The sequence below is a fragment of the Cynocephalus volans genome, chromosome 9 (genome assembly GCF_027409185.1).
Source record: "Cynocephalus volans isolate mCynVol1 chromosome 9, mCynVol1.pri, whole genome shotgun sequence".
Lineage (NCBI taxonomy): Eukaryota > Metazoa > Chordata > Mammalia > Dermoptera > Cynocephalidae > Cynocephalus > Cynocephalus volans.
In genome coordinates, this window is record NC_084468.1 from 151,482,572 (window position 1) to 151,505,701 (window position 23,130).

A 23,130-nucleotide genomic window follows, 5' to 3' on the forward strand; every position below is an offset into this window, starting at 1 on the left:
GCTCCCCTGGAACAGTGAACGAGAGTGCCCACACCGTGTGGGAGCAGCCATCTGCAGGGACACTCCCGGAAGCAAGCCATCCAACCCTCTGACTTGCCCAGGTTATGAACGCAATGTGGGTTACAAGGAGCAGCCACACAGAAATGCAGCTGATGCAAACTGGACGGGACTCAACTTAATGAAGAAAGCCTCCAACGCAGCCCTTATCAGAAACTGCGAGAATGTGTCACAAGGACAATGTCTCCAGCATCTAAAGAGGAGAAGGACATCTGTGTATGTGAGACATGAATTTTATTTGTTTTTTTCTTTTTTGTGACCGGTAAGGGGATCGCAACCCTTGGCTTGGTGTCATCCGCACCGCACTCAGCCAGTGAGCGCACTGGCCATCCCTATATAGGATCCGAACCCGCGGCCGGAGCACCGCTGCTCTCCCAGCGCCGCATTCTCCCGAGTGAGCCACGGGGTCGACCCGAGACATGAACATTTCGCTTGCCAGAAAAGCAGCATGTGTACCGAGAGCAACTGAATTCTGCACTCTCTATGCAGTCTGGATGAAATATCCCTGCTACCACCGCTGCTCACCCAGCTACCCCTGGTGACTGCTTGGGTTTCCCAAGTGCCCCTGGCAGCAGGCCCACGTACTCTACTCAGTGGAAAGATGCAGCCTCTACATAAATTGCCAATTGAGTCTGATTACTATGCACTTGGTGAAAAAAGGAATCAATCCCCCACAGCCTGATGATTCTAAAATAAAATAAGAAAACTTCCTATACCAAGTCTACTATCAAACCTGGAGCATGGTGATCTGCACCCATTGCCCATGTCCCTGGTGCAGATGAGGCAGAAAGCCCATTCTGAAAGAGCCGCTCAGTTCTGCCACCTCCTCATCAGACAATGCCTTGGAGAAGATGGGGCAGCCAAGTGGGGCCAGGGAGAAGAAAAGGCAGAGCTGTGGGGGCTCTCTTCTCTATACCTCTCACAGACCCCAAGTCAAGGGACAAGAAGAAATAATAACAGCTGATTCTCCTCACTCAGGAAGCAGGAGGTGACCTGCATAAACCCCCCGAGTAGACTGTGGAGAAGTACGCCTTCCCACCGCGAGGAGAGCAGCTCCAAACCTCTCCCCTCTCGGCAGCTGGGAGGGCCAGGAAGCCAACACAGCAGGGAAAGGAGGACAGGGCCCGACTCTCGGCATCGTCTAGCGCTGGGCGGGGCCCTCGCCTTCCCCAGGTTGCTACCTCTAGGGCAGGTACTTGGCGGTCCTCAGCAACGTGCAGCCCACTGCTAGGCACTCATAGAAGAGGAGGATACACGAGATGGGGCCCTGATGAAGGGGCAGCAAGTGGGGGCAGAGATGGCAGGTGCCTCAGAGAGGGGAAGAGCTGCCAGCTGGAATGTCAGCAAAGGTCTTGTGGGGGTGGGGGGACAGGGGACACTGAAGGATGTGGGGATCTGCATGGGACGAGCACTGTGGTAGCAGTGGGGCCAGGCTGAGGGGCAAGAAGGATCCTCAGAAGAGGCTGGAGGAGTGTGGGCTTGAATTGCAACAAACTTTGAATAACTTTAAAAGTTAAAAACTTAAGTAAATGGAAAGCCATCATGTTCCCCAATGGGAAATTTGAGGATTGTAAGATTGTCAATGCTCCCTGAAACTAATTTACAAAGTTTAAAACAATTTCAATCAAAATCCCAGTGGTCTGTCTATATGTGGCAGTGGTGGTGCTAAATAAGTAATTCTAAAATTCATTTGGAAAAAGAAATAATTAAAAATATTGTTTTGAAGGTACAGTATATAAAGCAAGCTGCCATTCAGGTAAAAAACTAAAAAGGGGGAATATATACATGTATCTTATTGTACATGCAGGGAAGACCTATGACATTAATAATGCTGTTTCCCTACACAGAGGGGACTATGACTGAGGAACAAGGATGGGGGAAATTTGTCTTTTTTCTTTTTTACTTTCAGTATTATGAACCATGTCAATGTATCACTTAGAAAAAAAATTATATTTAAAAAAGAAAAAGAATACTCTCTAACATACAAATTAAAAAGCTATGATAGTTAAAGTTGTCGTGCTGGCCCAGGAATAGACACATCAATGGAAAAGGATAAAAAACCCAAAAGTACATATAAGAATTTAGTTCCTAAAAAAAGTCACATCCTAGGGCTGGCCCGTGGCTCACTTGGGAGAGTGCGGTGCTGATAACACCAAGGCCGCGGGTTCGGATCCCACATAAGGACGGCCAGTGGCTCACTTGGGAGAGCGTGGTGCTGACAACACCAAGTCAAGGGTTAAGGTCCCCTTACCAGTCATCTTAAAAAAAAAAAAAAAGTCCCACCTTAGATCCGTAAGGATAGAGTTATCCAATGAAGAGTGTTCAAAAAACTAGCCAACCTCCTGGAAAAAAATGAAGTTAGATCCTTCCTGTCACATTGATACCACAATAAATTCCAGAATGATGTGAGATCTAAATATTTACATATGAAAAAGCATTTTGGAGCATGGAGAGAATGGAAGGGTTGACAGGAATTATCACATTTTTCATTACACGTTTGCATGGTTTCAACTATACAATAAGAACATATTTCCTTTGAAAATAAAAATTCAAATAAATAATATTTTAAAGGCCAAAACAAAACAAAACATTAAAGGGCTTAAAGAAAATACAGGCAAATACTAATACACTCTAGGGAGGGAACAGACTTTGTAGCAAGTCACCAAGGACAGAAAACATAAAGGTGAAGTCTAATGTATTTAACAACATAAACAGTTTACATCTAAATAGGTCAAAAGTCACAAAAACCAAAATTAAAATGCAAATAAATGTAGGAAAATGATTTCACCAATAAATAACCATAAAAGGGTTAATATCTTTAATGTATAAAGCTCTTCAGATCAATAAGGACAAATGCCAATATCCTTGATAAAAAAATAGGCAAAGGACATGAATAAGTGGCAATGCACAAAAACTGATATCCAAATAAACATTTGAAAGAATTTCAATCTCAACAGCAATCAAAGAAATTCAGATTAAAACCATAAGTACCATGTGTCTTCAATAAATTAGCAGAGATTATTTTTAAATGATACCCAGTGCTACTCGGTTTGTAGGGAATGGAACACTCTTACACTGAGATGGGGAGTAAAACCTTCCTTGAGGGCAACTTGGTAGTATATACTGAAAGCTGTAAAAATACACCTAACCTTTAACCCAGAGATTCTTCTAGAAATTTATCCCAAGGAAACAATTAATAATATACTTTAAGATTTAGCTACATATACAATTACTGCAGCCCTACCTTCAAAAGGTAGGAAATAACATAAATGACAAAAAACAGGGACTGGTTGATTATCTAAGTTAAGGCAAATCTATACAATAGAATATTATTACAACTATTGGGATGAGCTAGATCCCACTGTACTAAAATGAAAAGCTGTTTGAAACCTAAGAAAACTGAGTTCCACTATGTGGACAGAAATCTGGTGTATACAGAAAAAAGGTCTTTCAATTGGAAATATAATTCCCAGAAATAAAGAATAGAACCAAGCTGAAATGTAACAAGTAATAATGCACACACATTCTGAATGATAATTTTTGTAGCAGAAAAAAGATAAAACAACTCAAATGTTTATCAATAGGGGAATGGTTATATACAGTATATTCACCCAACGGGACACACTGCAGATGCAAAAAATAAATGACTTCTCTCCATGCATTAATATGGGAAAATCCCAAGGAATAGAACAGTATACAGTATATACTATGTAACAAAATGTTACATATATTCTATATGCCATACACTATAAAGGGAAGAAAGTAAGATAACATTTGTATTTGCTTATATCTGCATTTAAAAAAATCTACAAACTAGAAGAATAAAACATAAACTAATAAAAACGGTTAACTGTAAGGTTGGTAGAGAGGGGGTGTGAGGTAGTCAGGGATAGGTGAATAACCTATCTTAATTCATACTGTTTTGATTTTAAACCATGTGACTGTTACTTTTTTCCAAAAATATTTAAATGAAAAATGTAAAGGAAGAGATCCTAGGAATTAGAAGAAAGAATTATTCAAGTAAAATAATTCCATGTAAAAATTCTTTAGTAATGGTTTTAGGTGACTAAACTAGAAGTCTATTACAGCAGAGAGACAGGTAAGCTGCTGTCACTACTTGTCTGCTCTACAGGAAGCTAAAGGAGTGGTTTCCAAACAACACATGCCTCTTGAATGAGCAAGACATGCCAAACACCTGACACATGCATTTTGCACTCAGCCATCTGTACAACTGCGGGTCATGGCTGATAAACGAAGCAAAACTTTGAATAACAGAAGAGGCACAGTAATTAGCCTCTGCAGCATCCAGAAGGGTGCTGAAAGCATCCAACCAGTTCACTCCAGCTGATCAGCCTTTAAAGTTTGTGAAGCGCTTCTGCATACCTGATCTCTTTAGTGTAATCATCACTTTCAGAGAGGTCATGGAACAGGGAAAAAACTGAAGTTCAGAGAAGTCAAATACTGTCCAAAGTCACTCAGCTAGTAAATCAGACAGGGGCTGGAAGTCAGGTCTCCTGGCACCCAGTCCATTCTCTGCCCTCTGAACCTTCTTGACCTTGACTTGGCTCTCCCCATCTTGGACCTCATACTGGGGTTTACACTTGGATAGCTGAGTACAGTATAGGGGGATGTTAGAAGTCTAGGGTGAGCCTCTCCTGTTTTCCTGCAGACACATCTAAAACAGCCCCCAAAAAGGAGGCTGTCATAACAGCCTATGAAGGAATTCAGTATCAGAAAACAAAAACCAGTATTGGAAACGACAACACTAACCACAAATCAGCACTGACAGAGTATTCAGATCATCACCCAGACAGTGGTGGACTTTATTTAATAAAATATTCTGGTGAGTGACGGCTCCAGCCATTTCCTTACCTGGAATCAAAGAAGGTGCCATCCAGAAGTGTGCCATTGTAATGATACCTGAGAAAGTCCCCGCTTTGACTTCTCCGCTCACAGTTTTCAGGTACTACCTTGTTCTCAATGGAAATGCTGTCCTTTGGGTTATGGAGATCCAATAATGCAACATCAAATACCAGGGATGCCTGACCAGGAATATCTTTCCCTAGAGTGGAATGGAGGAAGATGAAGAAATCAGGACACAGGATTCAGGAAGTATCTGAACTACGACACTACATCCTCCGCTTCCTGTTACTCATTCTCTGAAGTTTTCAAGCCAAGGAAACAAATGTTCTTCCAAGTTTTGGGTGGTTCCCCATGATGTCCAACCATGGGCTGGTGGGTATAATCCAAAGCTTGACTTACTCAGGAAAAGGAGCAAACTGGTATTAACAACATCAGAGACTACCTTGATCTTATTCAGTACGCTCATGCTGGAAAATCAATACTCTATGTGGGTGGTTAAATGCACACCTCTGTGGGTTTCTGTTTGTATACAAACGCAAATCACCGACCTTTAAAGGTGCAAATTCCAAAGCTCTGATCTGGTTGTGGAGAACACTACACAGACTTGTTCTTTGCAACCAACAGCCAATCTTTTTAAGAGGCAAAATGCAAACTTCAATCCTTTAAGCGTATCCAAAATAAGATACAAATAAACAAAAGTTAGCTGAGATAACAAAGGAAAAAATGGCACCCATAATCCAAAACATAAACTGTCCTCAAATCATTTCTATCTCACTTCTGGATGGTACTGCTTCTCTTGGATGTTCCTAACAGTAAGGATGTACTTAATATCTGCAAAATGATAACCCACAAGAATACATTACGGGCACTAGCTCTTTCTGCAAAGATCAATATCAACCAATAAATAACTCTAAATCCAGTAATTTGGGATAAAAGAAGTTAATTAACAAACTAACCAACTACCTCAACCCTCTTACTTGCCATTTGTTATGCCATGCAAAGCAGAAGGCCTGGGCAAGGGAACCAGATGGCATGCCAAGTCTGTGCTCCCCAGGGAATGATGACATCTGCTGAGCAGGCTGAGTCAGCCTCTGGAATGCAAGGTGCGGTCGATCCCTGAAGTGTGTGTGTTTGAGACAAAATATTAATCTTCTGTACTTTATCTTTTAATTAAAGAGAAAAAAAAGAAAGTCTTGGCTGGCTGGTTAACTCAGTTGGTTAGAGCATGGTGTTATAACACCACGGTCAAGAGTTCAGATTCCCTTACCAGTCAGCTGCAAAAAAAAATAAAAAATAAAAAAAAATAAAAAGGAAAGAAAGTCTTAAAATTAACTCCAGGGTTTAAAGTTTTCTAGCATTAACATGTAATAACTGACTCATATTTTTATAGTAACTTTATTAAGATATAATTCATATACCATACAATTCACCCATTTAAAGTTATATTTAGAAAGATAATAAAAATAAATAAATAAAACAAAGTTACACTTGGATAGCTGAGCACAGTATTCCAGTACAAAGTATTAAAAAATAACTATTTAAAAAATTTAAACCACTATAATTGTAGTGGATTGGATTATGTACCCCCAAAGCTCCCTGAAGCTTGACTTGTATCTCCCAAGTTTTATGTATTAGAAACTTAGCCCCCACTGTGACTGTTGAGAGGGTGGGACATCCTATTATAATAATTAAAAGGTGGAGCCTTGAACAGGTGATTAGATTGTAGGACCGTGCGGCAGTCAATGGATTTAAAATGGTTCTGAGGACTTTAAAAGAAGAGGAGGGTCTGCCTTCTCCCTGCCTCCCTTCTCTTCTTCTCTTCTCCCTTCTCCCGTCTTGCAATGTGAGACCCGTGGGTCACTGTCACCACCACCAGATGGACTCTGGACTTCCCAGCCTTAGAAACTATAAGCGATAAATTTTGTTTTCTTTATAAACCACCCAGTTTCAAGTATTTTATTATAAGCAACGGAAACGAATACATTAATACTCCTCATGTGAGGCTGGGCATCTAACTTTTTTGTGTGGGTGATGTCAAAAGGATGTGGCGGCCAACGTGAATGAACTTCTACTGGTCAAAGATGAGACTATCTGAACATCAATGAGAATAGTAACTTATCTGAGGGAGGGGAGAATTAAGACATATTTGCAGCAGTGATTTTCAAACTTCATTTTTCTTTTAGTGGGGAACTCCACCCCTCCTCCCTTTTTAAGAAATTGTCTGGAGATGCCCAGTGTGTAAACTATATAAACATGAGGTGAAGAAAGCTCCACTCAGGCTCCTCTGTCCTCCTGCTCTGCAGACCTACAGAGCCAGGAAACAGCTCGGAGAACATCACATTGTTTACTATAAGTTGGGTACCACTATCGGCAAACTTCTTAGTATAGCATCACGTTCTCAATTCTGTTCTTAACTACATGTATATCTGCTGTTTAAATACCTGGAGGTCTCTTTGTTATGTCAGCCTGTCAGTATGATTAAACGTGCCTGAAATTCAAGTATGAATAACTGAGTTACAGCAGGTGCTGTAACACCAAGGTCCAGGGTTCAATCCCTGCACCAGCCAGCTGCCACAAACCAAAATATGAGTAACTGAGAAATTCTGTTTATCAGTCAATATTCTATGTTTTCCTTCCCTGTAAAACTACAAACAGGACACTAATTCTTGTTAATGTATTTCCTAACATTATGCTTTGTTTTTGTCCACATGGAGCTACTGCCAGAGGTAAAACCCAGCATAGTGCAAATGGAGAGAAATCTGGCAATTCTGACATCAGATGGACAAATTTCTACCTTGATGTCTATGATATTTAGGCTGTTTGGTTCAAATCTCATCTCACAGATGGGAAAGCAAGAGAGGTTGGCAGCCAAGGCCGAGGCCAGTAAGGCAGGGGCAGAGGGCTAACTTATGACCACGAGTAAGTGGAAGTTTCTGCCACTTAATCATCACACAGCAGCTGATGTAGACTAGCCCTGCCCAACAGAACTTTCCGCAGTGGCGGAATGCTCCTCAACTCTACACTGTCCAGTACAGGAGCCCTCAGCAACGTGGGGCTCTGAGTACCTGAAGTGTGGTACTGTGACCAAGAAACTGAATTTTAAATTTATTTAATTTTACTTTACGTTAAAAAAAATACGTAGCTGGTGTCTACCATATCGGACAGTGTAGGTCGAAACCAAAAGGTCTGAGGGGCTTCATGTGGTAACAACTAAAGCCATCACTGCAATAAAAATAAGGACAGATGAGAACGGCCCAAGAAAGAAAACCACCTACCGTCTCCGTCTTCTCCATAGGCCAGAAAAGGTGGAATAGTGATGGTGCGCTTTTCCCCCACACACATCCCCAGCAGTCCTTTGTCCATTCCAGGAATCAGCCAGCCAATTCCCACATATGTGTCATATGTTTTCATGCGATTGTGACTGGAAATCAGTGAGAGAGGGAAAAAGTTCCATATCATGAGGATGTTTCCGACTCATCTCTTGGTAGGGTTTTCGGTACCCAAATTTCAGCTAAACAATGAGCCCATACCCACCCCTGGACACAGGCATTTATGGATCTTTGTTCCCAAACACAGAGCAGAAGTCCTCAAGTTTAGGAAGAAATGAAAAGCATATTTATACCACCGTGATGGACAAAAACAGGCCAGCTATTCCCCTAATCAAACACTCCAGTGAGAGGAAATCTCAAAGTTCCCTGTTCTCCAGCTTAGCCCCAAGCCTCTCTGTAGCTTCATAAACATTCATCTTTCCCCTCCTCCTTCCATGGGAAAACTATAAAAACAAACCAAAACATGCCCGAGCCCACTTTAAAGATGAGATCTCAAAATACTGTTAAGTCAGATAAACGTTGCTCTTAGGTTTTTCTAAGATATATTAACATTTTGACTCTGGCGCCATTGAACATGGAACACTAATCAAATGTCTTGAGTAGAGGATTTCAGTACTGGTGAAAGTTTTCCCCATGGGCATAAAAAGCAGATAAGACAGAAGGAACCAAGGGGCATGACACTGATACTGCCACCAACGGCAGGACTTACCTCGAATCAAACAGTGTCCCATCCAAAAACGTTCCATTGTAGTGGTACCTTACAAAGTCAGACACCTGGATGGTTCGAGGGCAACTGGGGGGCTTAAAATAAGTGTGAATCTGAACCTGGTCTTCAGAATTCCAAATATCCATCAGAAGCACATCAAAATGAAGCACTGAATTTGGGGGGATTACACCAGCTAGAAATTAAAGAGAGTGCACACTGAGAAACTGCTGCCTTTCAGGCTGGACCAATAAACCCCCAGGACGCTGCCAAGGTGAACGAATGCCACGAGAACTCGAGCCCGTCCCTGGCATACGATTCCAAACGACCCATTCTTCCTCTGATTTCCTCCAAATGAAATTGAAAGAAAAGAGGAAAAACAAAATGTTCCTCTCATCACGGGTATCTTTCAATACACCTGTGTTAATGACGCGTCTCATAAATAGGTATGAATTCTTTCATATCTAGAAGAAATAAACGTAAGATGGAAATTTTAGCTGTGTGTGTGTTCACTGCTTCTCATCTTCCCCAATCTAAAGCTTCCAAAAGCCTCCAGTGTGCTTGCCTAAACAGGCTGCAAATGTTCCGGTTGTTTTATGGATGTGTTTATAAATAGGAAACAAAAACTTACAAACTCCTTCACTTCCATAGGCAAGCTTTGGGGGGATCTTCACCAAACGCCTCTCATTGACACACATCCCGACCAGAGCTTGGTCCATCCCTGCAATCAGCTGTCCTTTCCCCACAAACACGTTGAAAGTGGAGTCTCTGTCATAGCTGAAGACCCAAATGGTAGGGAGAGAGACAGAAAAGTGTGAACAGTCCTTCCCTAGTGAAACCAACCTGTGATAATGCACCTATGGCCCTCACAAGGTCACAGCAAAGCAAAAGCCTGCGAGGAGTCACTGATACAGGAAATGTCTTCACTGGGGTACTTGTAGGGTTGGAATTTTTAGATTACCTTAAATACTGCCAGAAAATCCAGTTAGATAAGCATTACCATAAATCTCTCTAGAAAAAAATATATGTTAAGTTTGTCTTGCAAAATAGCTACCTATTTCTCCACCCAAAATTTTTTTACTCCATTTTCAATGTGACTGGTACATAAGAGTAGCATCATAGATATTAATGGCCCAAGTTAACACTAACACACACACACACACACACACACACACACACACACTTTAAGTCATCCAAGTAAATTAAACAAAGATGCAGCATGGTATAGCATAGAGTTAAACTCTCTTAACTTCAGTTGCCTCCATTGCAAAATGAGAGTAATAATAACAGCCATGCCAGGATCAATATATGTGGAATACACTATAAAGCATATGTACTTCACAGGGCCTGGGATTCCAAAGTCTTGCAGTTTCAAATATTGACCTGGCAGAGGACTGGAAATTTTCCTCAGGCTATTAGTCTCTGGTGAAAGACAAAGATTTGTGGCACGGCAAGGTTGCTGGCTCAAGGACAGACTAGTTACTGATTGTTATGCAAAGATACTGAGAAATTGCTGTTAGATCACTTAATTGTCTAAGGGAATGTCATCTAACTTGTTTCACTGAAAGTTACCAGCTTATATTGTTAAACTATAACCCCACCTATGTTCTCTTCCTGTAACTTCCTGGTCTGAAAAATAAATGCAGGAAGAGAAACCCAATTTGGAGTTAATTTCCCAAGGAAGGGTTGCCTCTTGCTGGAACGTTTCCAGGGAAGTTAACCACTTTGGGGCTTCTCACTGCTCAGAAGAGAGATGGGCTTTGAATAATCCTTTGCATGTCCATCACCCAGGGGAAGTGGGGTGACAAATCCGTGGGGGGTGAAGCAACACAAAGCAACATATATAACAACGTGAAAAGTACTCTGAAAACCTAAGGGTTATGCCAGTATTACTATAATCATCACAGGCCATAGAAAATCTGATGTATTCTTGAAATCACTTATACAAGGGCACTTCAAAAAGTTCATGGAAAAATAGAATTGAAAGGTAATATGAATCTTTCCATGAATTTTTGAAGTACCTCATATATGTGTTTTAAAAGCTCATAGGTGTTGGCCTTAGGTTGGAAGATAAATAAAGAAATCATAGCTGTGACCCACACTCTCATCTTCTTCAAGGTCAAATTCAGCAACCAACAAGGGTTAGCCTATTAGGAGATTGTGCTAGGTGCTTTGGGGGCACTCATATAAAGGAAGTCAACGCATAGACCTTGCCTACAAGTACCTTATTAACTGGTGGAGAGACCCACAGAGCTTCAGACACTGTGTTTAAAAAAAGAACTGGAGAGTTTGCTTTATAATACTGAACAGTGGAAATAATTTAGAAGTTCAAGGGTATAGCACTAATTGGATCTAAGGCAAAGACATACAACAACATGCTCTATGGCCATTTACTAATAACACAGATTTTTACTTACTGACACGGAAGGACATAAACAATAAGAGTAAGGAGTAGGTTACAGAGCCACAGTATAAAATAATCCTATATATACAGATGCATATGAAAAAATCCACAAGGCAAAACAGGAAAACATAATCAATGGTAATCTATGGATAGAAGATTTCAGCTGACTGAATTAATTTTCTCTAATTCTTCCTTTTCAAAGTGATCATATAATTACTTGTGTAACAAAATGTTAAGAGCGGCTGCGATTTACTTCATTTTGTAAATCACTTCCACCTTTTCCTCACTTTCCCCAATGAGTAGCTGGGGCGAGCAGCAGAGTCCACCTCACCACCCCAGTCAGGGCATCTTCTTCAGAACCACCCTCCTTCACTTTCTCCCCTTAGTTTTACAGCCTATTTTAACAGCTTTCCTTTCTTCAAGGTCAGTGAACAGTAACCAGGGTTTGAAGTTCAGGCCAACAAGCCACAGGACAAAAGCACATGGTTAATTTTGTGCCCAAGACAGCTTTACACCTCCACCCACAACCTACAGGTGGAAGCACACCCGCCCCCTGGAATGCCACCTCTTGAATTTTACTTCTGGCGAGTTTATAATAATGGACCAGAAAGCAGGGCTTCAAAGACTGCCAAGGCACAGCACATGCACAAACTACTTCAAAAATATATCTTTCATTCACAGAACCTGAATATACTTCCCAAATTTAATGGAAGTTTTTTTCCAAAAGTTTTTAGTAACTACTATTTACAGAGCATTTTTATGTGTCAGGCCCAGTAGCACACTAAGCTCTTCACGTGTACTACCTTGTTTAATCCTCATACAACAGTTTAAGGTGGGTGCTACTCAGACACCTCGGAGGTTAAAAAATTTCCCAAGCTCACTGTGGACCAAGTGGGAAAAAAAGCTAGAACCCAGGACTGTCCAACTCTTTTGTTCCAGGCACAGGGCCCCCCTAGATGGTGTATAAAAATTGTTGTCCCTCACAGTATTAAATCTTCTTCATTTGATGACTGCCTAAGCACATGAACGATTAAGTGGCAAAGTGCTTAAAACAAAAAAACACCAATATGAAAGAAAATGTGTACATTTATATACACAAGAAATTAACAATGCAAGACCAATCTTATCTACTACCTAAAATCCTGACCATCTGGAAAAATAAAGTTGTTTGGACGAAATTTATGCTGATCAGCACAACTGGCACAAATTCATGTGCAACATCAAGCCCAGAACTAGTCATGAAAATTATTTCTGCAAGCTCTGGAATAAGCACTTACACAGCCTGTCTCTGTGTCTGGCTTATTTACACCTTTTACAGATGTCCGACTCAGGGTCCTGCAGGAAACAAATGGCACCCCCAAACTAGGCAGTTCCAGGAAAGTTTAAAAGGCCTGTGCATTGTTGACATCATACTCAATGGTAAAAACTGAAAGCTTTTCTCCTATCACCAGGAACAAGGCAAGGGTAGCTGCTTTTGCCACTTCTATTCAACACAATGCTGGCACTCCTAGCCAGAGCAATTAAGCAAGAAAAAGAAAAAGAAATACAAGGTATCCAAATTGGGAAGGAAGAAGTAAAAGTATCTCTGTTCACAAATGAAATGATCTTTCGTGTAGAAAACTCTGAAGAGTCCACACACACCAAAAAACCTGTTAGAACTAATAACTGAATTTGTCAAAGTTGTGGGAAACAAAACCAATGCTCAGAATCTGTTGCATTTTTATATAGTAACAATGAACAATATAAAAAGGAAATTAAGAAAACAATTCTATACACAGTAGCATCAAAAATAATAAAATACTTAGGAATAAACTTAACCAAGTTGGCAAAAGACTCCTATGCTGAAAACTAGAAAAACATTGCTGAAAGAAATTAAAGAAGACACAAAGAAATGGAAAGACATCATATTTTCATGGATTGGAAGATTTAATATTGTCAAAATGTCCATAATTCCCAAAGCGATCTATAGATTCAATGCAATCCCTATCAAAATCCCAACGACATTTTTTTGCAGAAATAGAAAACTATCCCAAAATTCATAAGGAATCTCAAAGGAATCCAAATAGCCAAAACAATACTGAGAAAGAAGAACAAAGCTGGATGCCTCTGACTTCCTGATTTCAAAACATATTACAAAGCTACAATAATCAAAACAGTATGGTACTGGCATAAAGACAAATATATAGACCAATGGGACATAATAGAGAGCCCAGATGCATAAACTTGTATGGTCAAGTGATGTTTGACAAGGGCACCAAGATTACACAATGGGAAAATGACAGTCTCTTCAATAAATAGTGCTGGGAGAACTGGATATCCACATGCAAAAGAATAAAGTTGGATCTTTACCTTATACCATATACAACAATCAACTAAAGATGGATTAAAGACATAAATGTAAGAGCTGAAACTATAAAATGCCTATAAGAAAACGCTGGGGAAAATCTTTATGACATTGGATTTGACAATAATTTCTTGGTCTAGGGACACAGCCCATGGTGACCTACAGGTAGGGAGCCAGAGGAATTAATATTTCCACCTCACTCTCCTCCTCCTTCTATTTGCTGATGCTCCACTGGCTGAACCCAACCAAAGCCAGACAACAAGGGGGTCATTGACATAACCCAGCCTATGCACATATAGTCCATACAGGTCAGCCTCCCAGAGCAGAGGGCAACTGGAACAGGTGGAGAGTGGGCCTAGAAAGGCAAACAGAAATCATCCAGCACATCCAACACCCCACCCTTTCCTCTCCACCAGCTTATTTTTGTGCCCTGCTCATTAACTGCTACAGACCCTTCAATCACTGCTGACACTTCTACCAACCCCTGCCCCAAGGCTAACAGGAGGTGTCTGCAGCTCCCTCTGGTGATGCTCTTCAAAATCACTGACCCAAGGACCACTAAGATAGGAGACATCAAGTAAAACCTGTCACAGTCAACTCACTAAACTGCCTACACAGAAGCACACACTGTCTTGCAACACATTACGTAAGACAAATAACTACCCCTGTGGCTATATTCTTAAAGCATAAATAATGAGGCTCTACTTCTGAGTGTAGGTTTAAATCTGCGGGGAGAATGAACTTTTAAAAGAACAAAAGGCAATGTGAATGCACTCTCTCCCTGAAACCCCAAAGCCCATTCTTTCCCCAAGTCCCTAAGCTCCTCTATATAAAAATGTACTTAAAGAACTGGAAAGGAGGCCACTGCAGTCAAGGAATGGCACCAAAATTTGGGAAGACAGAAAGGGAATGGAGAAGCAGGAACTAATCTAGAAGGGAAAAAACAGCATCTAGGTGCAGGCAAAGGTGGATGTGGCCATGGGTGGACTCAGTGCCTCCCGGAGCCTGGAGAGGCTGCAGAGTGGTAGGTGCAGGGTGGTAGGGAGCTTGGAGCATGAAGGGGGCCCTGGTTCACAGTCTGCTTCAAAACAGCTGCACCCACCCTGAGCCTGCTCCCCACTCCTAGCAGGCAACTATAATGTTAAACACTATAGAATCATCTAAGCGGTTTTTAAAACTCTGTACATGCCCCGAACTGGCCAGACACCAGAAAAATAAAAAATGAAGAAATAAAATTCTGTACATGTGTATTACTTTTTAAAAATTAAATTAAACTTTTTTTGCTTGTTGCTGAGGTTATTCTTGTCTCAGATCAAGAAACAAAGGAAAAACGGCCGCTCCAAAGGGGGAGAAAATTGCCTTTCAACAGCTGGCCCATTGGCTCAGTTGGTTACAGCGTGTGTTATAACACCAAGGTGAAAGGGTTCAGATCCCTGAACCGGCCAGCCACAAAAAAAAAAAAAACAACAACAACAAAAAACGATGCTCTTCATTTCTGTTAGCAGAACTACAGCACAGATCAGCTGAGAAGAAAAGTCAGCTTGCTCTAAATGCTAGTATTAGATTCTGTTTAGACAATTAAAACCTGAATACAGGGTGCTCACTCGGGAGAGTGTGGTGTTAATAACCCCAAGGTCAAGTGTTTGGATCCCAATACAGGCCAACCACAAAAAGCAAACCAAAAAAACCCTGAATACATTACTTTTGAACATTAAAAAGATTGCCATATTTTGAGAACTCATAACAGGAGGGAAGCAAGATAATAAGGAACAAGCCCACTGGGCATGGGAACTACCTTCTGGGTGCCTCAAAGTTGGTCCAGTCTCACTGCGGACTCACATGGGACCTGCCTGATGTGAGGACTGCGGTCCTGCCCCAGCCTTTGGCGAATGGGACTGACACCTCCTCGCTGGCCCCTACCTCCCAAATGATCCAGCTGAGACACGCCCTCCCGTGGCTGAGTTCCGTGGGAAGCAGTGTCTGATTTCTCCACCTCCCACCTCTCTCTCCACACCACATACTCCCTAAAGTGACTTTGGGCTTCCCAGACCCTTTGCCCAAGAGGATTTCTCTCAACTAACCAACTCTGCCAGCAATGAATGAGACCTGGCAGGAGGAAAAGGCAAGCAGCTAGTGAACTGGCAAACTACCTGCCCGCCACCCAGATGGGGAAATGAGGCTGCAATGAGAGGAGAGAGAGAAGATGAGGGAGGGGAGAGGGAACAGGCAGGGCAGAGAGCAGGGAAGCGAGAGGGAACATGCCCATCACGTCTCCACAGGGGACAGGACCCCAAAATGTGAGTGGTTGGCTTGGACGGTCTTTAGTACTTTAAAATACCATGAAAAGAAAAACTTTTCAAAGCAAAGTAAAATCATTACATTGTTGTTGTGGATTTTTGTTGTTAAGCAACTTCACAAAGTAAAATGTCAGATCCAGGACTGGCTATTAGTTCGCTTGGATAGAGTGTGGTGCTGATAACACCGAGGTCACGGGTTCGGATCCCCATACCAGCCAGCCAGCAGCCAAGAAATAAAAAAAGCCAGATCCCTATATAATTCTTATTTTATACAAGTTTTCAGCCCCACAACATATAGCCAAATTAAATCATTAATATGAAAGCATAGTTGCTCACAGTGATCCACAAATGAAAATTAAAAGCCCTGCCAATAAGTTTTCATAGGGGGCTCTTAGCCAGCCTGCCGATGGCCTCAGGAGACCCTAGTCAGAAGAATCAGCCTGGAGGCTCTTTTCCCAAAGTTGGCAGAGACTCACAGGCTGACACATAACCAGCAGCTTCTCTCGCACCACTCCGCTTCCCATAGCAAGAGTCACTACGCAGATTCACACTCTTTCTGCCTAAGTGAGCATATCCTGACCTGCCCAGTCTCCCTGTCACCATTCACCTCCTCCAGGTCACCCTGACACCAGTCTGGGTGCTGCCCAGCCCCACTGGCTCTCCTCTGAGGCCCAGTCCTGCTGAAGGGGTGAGCCTGGCCTTCAACTGAGAACCACGTGATTTAACACCCCCCAGGGAGGATAACTGACCCAAATGTGACCAATCAGCCTCTCTCCTGGGAATCTGGAATTGCAACTGAGTCCTGTGAGTCAGCGTTGGTGCTGGATCCAAGAGGTCCTGTGTGCAGCATGGAGAACTTGCTGGAGCTCTCCTTTTAGGGAGGGGAAGAATGAAGCCCCCTGTGCAAGCCCTCAGGGGATGAAGAAACTCACCTCAGGTCATGACTCCGGAAGTGCAGGAGGAATCAGAGATCCTCCCAAAAAATTCCCTACCCTTTCTGCTTAAGCCAGCTGGAACGGGTTTGTGTCCTCTCCCACATACCGATCTGAGGGCAAGGATTTTTGTCTGTTTTATTCCAGCACCTAGAACGTTAGAAGCTGAATGAATATGTAAAATGAGGCCCCACTTAAGCTGATTTCTAGGGTTCCTACCCACACTGTCAGTCAATCCACTGAACACCTCTTGGATTAATCTGCTTACTCCTCTGCACAAAGACCTTCAAAAGATACCTGACAAAATCCAAAATCTCCAGGCCAGCCATTAGGGCCTTCCATGGACTGGTGCTCCCACACCTTTCCCGTTCTGGGTTCCCATCTCCTAACGCAAATATTGGGGCCTCCTGCTGTTCCTCGAGCATGTGCTGCTCATGCCCAGGCCCTGGTCCACCTTACTTACTCAATCATCCTCTGCACTTCAAGCAACGAAGTCCCATCCATGCTCAAGGCCCAACTCAAGCGTCATCAGCTCCTCCCAAAGCCCTCTCTGTGGCTTCAGTAGGAAGAATACCTTTCTCCTTGCAACTAGTAGAGGTATCCATGTGTACCGCTCACACGGCACTCCATACGGGAGACAGCTTGTGTGACACATAAGAGGACACCCAGTCCAGAGTCCAGAAGTCAGTTGTTAGCTGGGTGACCTATGTCGTCTCATCCTTCTGGGCCTATTGCTTCATCCCCTCCAATCTTGCCCCCACTGCATTATTTTTCTCCATAGCCCTCACGACCTTGTACCATGTAACTTAGTGTGTCTGTGCTCATGCTAGAATGTAAGCTCCATGAGGGCAGGGATTTCTGCTGATTTTGTTCACTGCCACATCCCCAGCACTGGAAGAGTAGGTACTCAATAAACATTTGTTGAATGAATAAATGGATACGTAAAACGAATCTGCCCTCTGGTGATGAGTCTATGATTCTTTTAGAGCAATGGTGATCAAAGTGTGATCCTCAGATCAGCAGCATCAGCTGGGAACTTGTCAGAAATGCAAATTCTTAGGCCCACTCCCGAGCAACTGAATCAGAAACTGTGTAACAAGCTCTCCAGGTGATTCTGATGAGGTACAGTTTGAACACCACTGTGCAGAGCATCTACCACTCTAGATACCCAGCAAGGCAAGTGGTAGGCACACAATGTGTAATGAATGGACCTTAAGGGTCTGTAGACAGGTCTGGAGCTGTTAATGAACCAACCAGACACTTGTTCTGCCTCCTTAAAGATAACAGGAACATGGTAAAGTCAGTCCCTGAAATAAACAGAATGAGCACACAGAGTGATCATTCCCCTCACCCTTATTACTAAGAATGCTACGGACTGCTGAAGCTGAATCTAGAATGGCTGACGAAGAGCTCCCAAGAGTTGGAGCGTGAAAGCAGCAGCCCCCGCTGCAGGCTGTGGGTGGGAGGCTGCCACCGACTTCTTGCCTTCTGTCTGTAGCAGCAGCCCCAGAGGCACATTAGCAAGCTCAGAGGCTATGAAATAAAATGAAGCATGGGAAGACAGTGGCCGAGGGCTGAAGGTCTGCACCTCCTGGCAACCGTGAATGCCTGTAAGCTGGAAAAGTGCCACCTGCGCCCCTGGTGCCAGGCAGAGACACAGGAAGAAAGCTTTGTGGGAAGAAAGTCCCTTTGTGGTTTGTGACTCTGGTCTGGGCGACAGCTGCTGTTGTCTGCTGGGCAAAACCTCCAAATCAGCAGCAAAAGCCCAAAACACCTAGATTTCTCCCCCCTTAAGCACTTTATGCAGGAATAGCAAAGTCATGTCTTCACACTTCAAAAACCCCAAAGGAAGAGAGACCTAAGAGGGAAACTCACATCAGTGAAGCAGCTCTTATGTGTCCTGCCCGTCTGCTCCATTCTCCACGTTGCAGCCACAGGGACCTTTGTAAAGTGCAAGTCTGATCCCTCACTCTGCTGGTTAGAACACTTCAGTGGCTTTCCACTGGCCCTGGACAACGTCCAAACTCCATAGCCAGGCAGTAAGATCTCTCAAGAGCTGGCCCAGCCTTCCTGTCTGGCTTCCTCTCTTACCTCTCCTTTCATCCCCTTTGTCACTAACCCACTCCCACTCCACGCTGGGGCCATAATGACCAGCCCTAACTTTCCCCAACACAACACACCCACCACAGGCCCCTCTACTAGCTTTACCATTTCTGCCCCAGCCCATGGCCCAGCCCTCAGCCCTCAACTCCACCCTGGTAAATTTAGTCATCCTCAGCTCTTGTCCCTACAATCCCAGGATTCCATCCTGACCACATCCCCCCAACACACACACACACACACACACACACACACACACACACACACACACACACACACACACACACACGATAGTTAAGCCTTCTGTGTGTTTTCATAGCTTCTTGCCTTTCTTCCACCATATGTATAGGTGGACCATAGACCATAGATTATGGCCCTATTTGCCTGGGTTCAAATGTCCACTCTGCCACCTAGAAGTCAGGTGCCTTGGGCAAGTCATTTGAACTTTCTGAACCTCAGGTTCTTCATCTGTAATGAAGCACCTACCTCACTGTCTTGTGAGATTAAATGAATTTTTTTGCAATTAAGTGAATTAATATATGTGAAGGCACTTGGTAAGAACTGTGTGAACTCTACGTGAGAGACAGAGTGTGTGCTACTATTCTTACTGCTCTTACCACACCATGTTGTAATTACCTAGGCTATAAGTGGCAGATAGGGGCAGGGGACATACTAGACTAGGACTAGTCTCTGTCTTGAGGGGCAAACACACTACATAAGTGTTTGATGATGGATGGCAGCTCCTCCATGCTTGTGCCACTGTCCTGCACTGCCTCACAGTGGCTGTCATCCCTAGAGAGTAGAACAACTTGTTCTAGGGGGAATTATTAATTACCATCAGCTCAGGCAAGAAATTCTTCCCTATCTTTTAATGAAAGAAGCAAATGAAAGAAGATAAACAAAGGGCCAATAAACACATGAAAAGATGCTGAGCATCATGGGAAATGCAGTTCAAAACCACAATGAAATACCACTTCATACCCATTAGGATGACAGCAACTACAAGTGTTGTCAAGAATGTGAAGAACTAAGAACCCTCATACGCTGCTGTTGGAAATGCAAAATGGTGCAGCCATTGTGGAAAACAGTTTGGTGGTTACTCAAAAAGTTAAAAATTACCATACAACCCACCAATTCCACTCCTAGGTATATATTGGAAAGAAATGAAAACATATGTCCACACAAAACCTTGTACTAGAACATTCATAACATCATTATTCATAATAGCCCAAAAATGTAAACAACCCAAATGTCCATCAACTAACGAATAGTTAAACAAAATGTGGTATATCTATAGGATAGAATATTACATTTACAGCCATAAAAAGGAATGAAATACTGATACATGCTACAACATGGATGAACCTTGAAAACACTATGCTAAATAAAAGTCAGACACAAAGCACCACAAATTGTATGATTCCATTTATATGAAATGTCCAGAAAAGGCAAATCCATAGAGACAGAAAGTAGATAAGTGGCTGCCAGGGGCTGGAAGGGAGGTAAATAGGGAGCAGGAAGTGACTGCTAATGGGCCCACTCTTTCTTTTCTGGAGTGATGAAAATGTTCTGGAATTAGATCATTAGGATGGCTGTGCAAGTCTGTGAATATACTAAAACCCACCAAATTGTACACTCTAAATGTACAGTATATGAATTATGTGTATCTCAATAAAGCTAATTTTTGAAAAAGCAGCAACTAGACCGACAGTAAGAATGACCACTGCTATGTGCCACATAGTATGCTGAACAGCTGTTGTATATTCACTCATGTCTGGAATTTCAAAAAAGGCGAGAGAAGCTAGAGAATTCCAGAATGAGCCTAGCACAGCCTCGGGTACAAAGCAGAGGCTCCACAGCACTTTTGTCTAGTCTAGTGATTCACTAAGAAGTGCTGGCACAGACCAGGCTTGTTGGGGAGGAGACCAGCCCAGAGCTGGAGGAAAGGAGGCCTGTTAACCCCATAGGTAAAGTGGAGAGGAACTGAGGGGAGGCATTGTGATCCTGGGACTCAGTTGAGGGGCCCCATAGCAAAGCTGAGGGACTACTCTGGATCCCGCCCCCCACCCAAGAGGAGGAAAGAGAGGGCGACGGTAGTCACATGCATAGACTCTGGACTGTACTGTCTGGGTTTCAGTCAGACTCAACTGTTTAAACAAGTTTCCTAGCCTCAGTGGCCTCAGTTACTGTGGAATATACTATAAAGCAAATGTACCTCACAGGGCCTGGTTTTCCAAAGCCTTGCAGTTTCAAATATTTACCTTGCAAAGGACAGGAAATTTTCCCCAGGCTATTGAATCTCTGTTGCAAGCTAAGAATTGTAACACAGCAAAGCTGATGGTTCTAAGACAGACCATTACTAATTGATACGTAAAGTTACTAAAAAGCTGCTGGAGGGAAAAGGAATGTTTGCTAAATCAAGCCTTTGTTGCAAATTGCATTACAGAAGGTCACCTTGCTTGAATTACTGAATGTTACCAGCTTCTATTGTTAAACTTGTTAAACTGTACTTAGCAAAACCCCCACCTATGTCTCTTCCTGTAACTTTTGTTTGGAGAAAATATGCAGGAAGAGAACCCCGATTCGTGGTTAATTTCTCAAACGGAAGAATTGCCTCACGCTTGAGGGTCCTGGGATATTAACCCCTTTCTGGGGCTGCTCACTGCTCAAAAGAGATGGGCTTTGAGTAATCTTTGGCGGCTCCGTCACCCAGGGGAAAAGGGGTGACAGATCCGTGGGAGGCAAAGCAACAAGTTACCTCACTGGAGAGATGAAGGTCATCCAGTCCTTACCTCACAGGATCACAGAGTTGTGAGAATTAAATGAGCTCACGACACCAAAAGCACTCAGAACTGCGCCTACACATGACAACAGCTCCATACGTGCCAGCGGCTGCTGCCGTCAGCTTCCTCCGCATGGTCACTACTGTGTGAGCGGCACCGTGTGACTACGTGCTCAACGGACCAGCGGGAGCCGTGCAGGGCGGCGGCAGACGGGCAGCCACGTCTACTCCGGGGTCTCTTGGGTCGAGGGCCTCGCACACAGACTGCGCGCGTGGTGCGCCGCCAGGGGCGGAAGGGCCGGCGACCGGCCCGGCCATAGGGGGATGAGGCTCTGGGAGCGGCGGGGCAGGGGCAGGGCGAGGGCGGAGCTAGGGGAGGGCCGCCGGGAGGGAAAGGCCTGCCCGGAGACGGGGCCCGGGAGCGCGGTACCTGGAGTCGAACTTCTGGCCCTCGGGGAACGTCCCCACGTAGTGGTAGCGCACGAAGTCGCCGCTGCGCACGGTGCGCGGGCACTCGTCGGGCACGAAGCGCCGCTCGATCTGCAGCTCCGCGTCGGAGTCCAGGCCCAGGCCCGCCACGGGCGCCGCCTGCCCGGTCACCCAGAGCAGCAGCAGGAGCAGCGGCGGCGGCGGGGGCCGCCCGCCCCGGGGCCCGAACGCCATTGGGGCGGCGAGGAGACGAGCGAGCGGGGCGGCGCGGAGCCGGGCGGCGCGGGTCGGGCCTGGGCGCGCGGCGGAGCTTGCGAACGTGGAGAAGGCTCGGGCCGTCCCGGCGGCGGCCACGCCTCCCTCCCGCCCTCGCTCCCTCCCGCCCTCGCTCCCTCCCGCCCTCGCTCCCTCCCGCCCTCGCTCCCTCCCGCCCTCGCTCCCTCCCGCCCTCGCTCCCTCCCGCCCTCGCTCCCTCCCGCCCTCGCTCCCTCCCGCCCTCGCTCCCTCCCGCCCTCGCTCCCTCCCGCCCTCGCTCCCTCCCGCCCTCGCTCCCTCCCGCCCTCGCTCCCTCCCGCCCTCGCTCCCTCCCGCCCTCGCTCCCTCCCGCCCTCGCTCCCTCCCGCCCTCGCTCCCTCCCGCCCTCGCTCCCTCCCGCCCTCGCTCCCTCCCGCCCTCGCTCCCTCCCGCCCTCGCTCCCTCCCGCCGCCCGCCCCTGGCCGCAGCCGTGAGGGGAGGAGCCCGGCGCGCCCGGGCCGCCGGCCGCGGGGACGGGGTGTCGACTTGGGAAGGGACCCGGTCCGGGCCCAGGGAGCACGCGTCCCCCAGCGAGACAGCTTGAACTCTCCGGACCGGGCTTCGTCCCGAAGGCGGGAAAGAAAAGTGGTTGCTCC

The 23,130-nt window shown here is 44.6% G+C and overlaps 1 protein-coding gene across 2 annotated transcripts in view; it reads right to left on the reverse strand.

Annotated features, from left to right (window-relative positions):
- Positions 1–22,595, reverse strand: part of FKBP9 (FKBP prolyl isomerase 9) — a 40,316-nt gene extending 17,721 nt beyond the window's left edge. Inside the window, exons 1-5 of one of the 2 annotated variants that reach the window (XM_063108370.1) lie at positions 22,242–22,595; positions 9,584–9,729; positions 8,959–9,148; positions 8,196–8,341; positions 4,930–5,119 (exon numbers count right to left, since the gene is read on the reverse strand). In XM_063108370.1, coding sequence (XP_062964440.1) covers positions 4,930–5,119; positions 8,196–8,341; positions 8,959–9,148; positions 9,584–9,729; positions 22,242–22,474 — 905 coding nt within the window. In that variant the 5' untranslated portion in view covers positions 22,475–22,595. The remainder of the gene's footprint in view (positions 1–4,929; positions 5,120–8,195; positions 8,342–8,958; positions 9,149–9,583; positions 9,730–22,241) is intronic. The other variant, XM_063108371.1, reaches the window with a different exon arrangement.
- Positions 22,596–23,130: the final 535 nt, after the last annotated feature.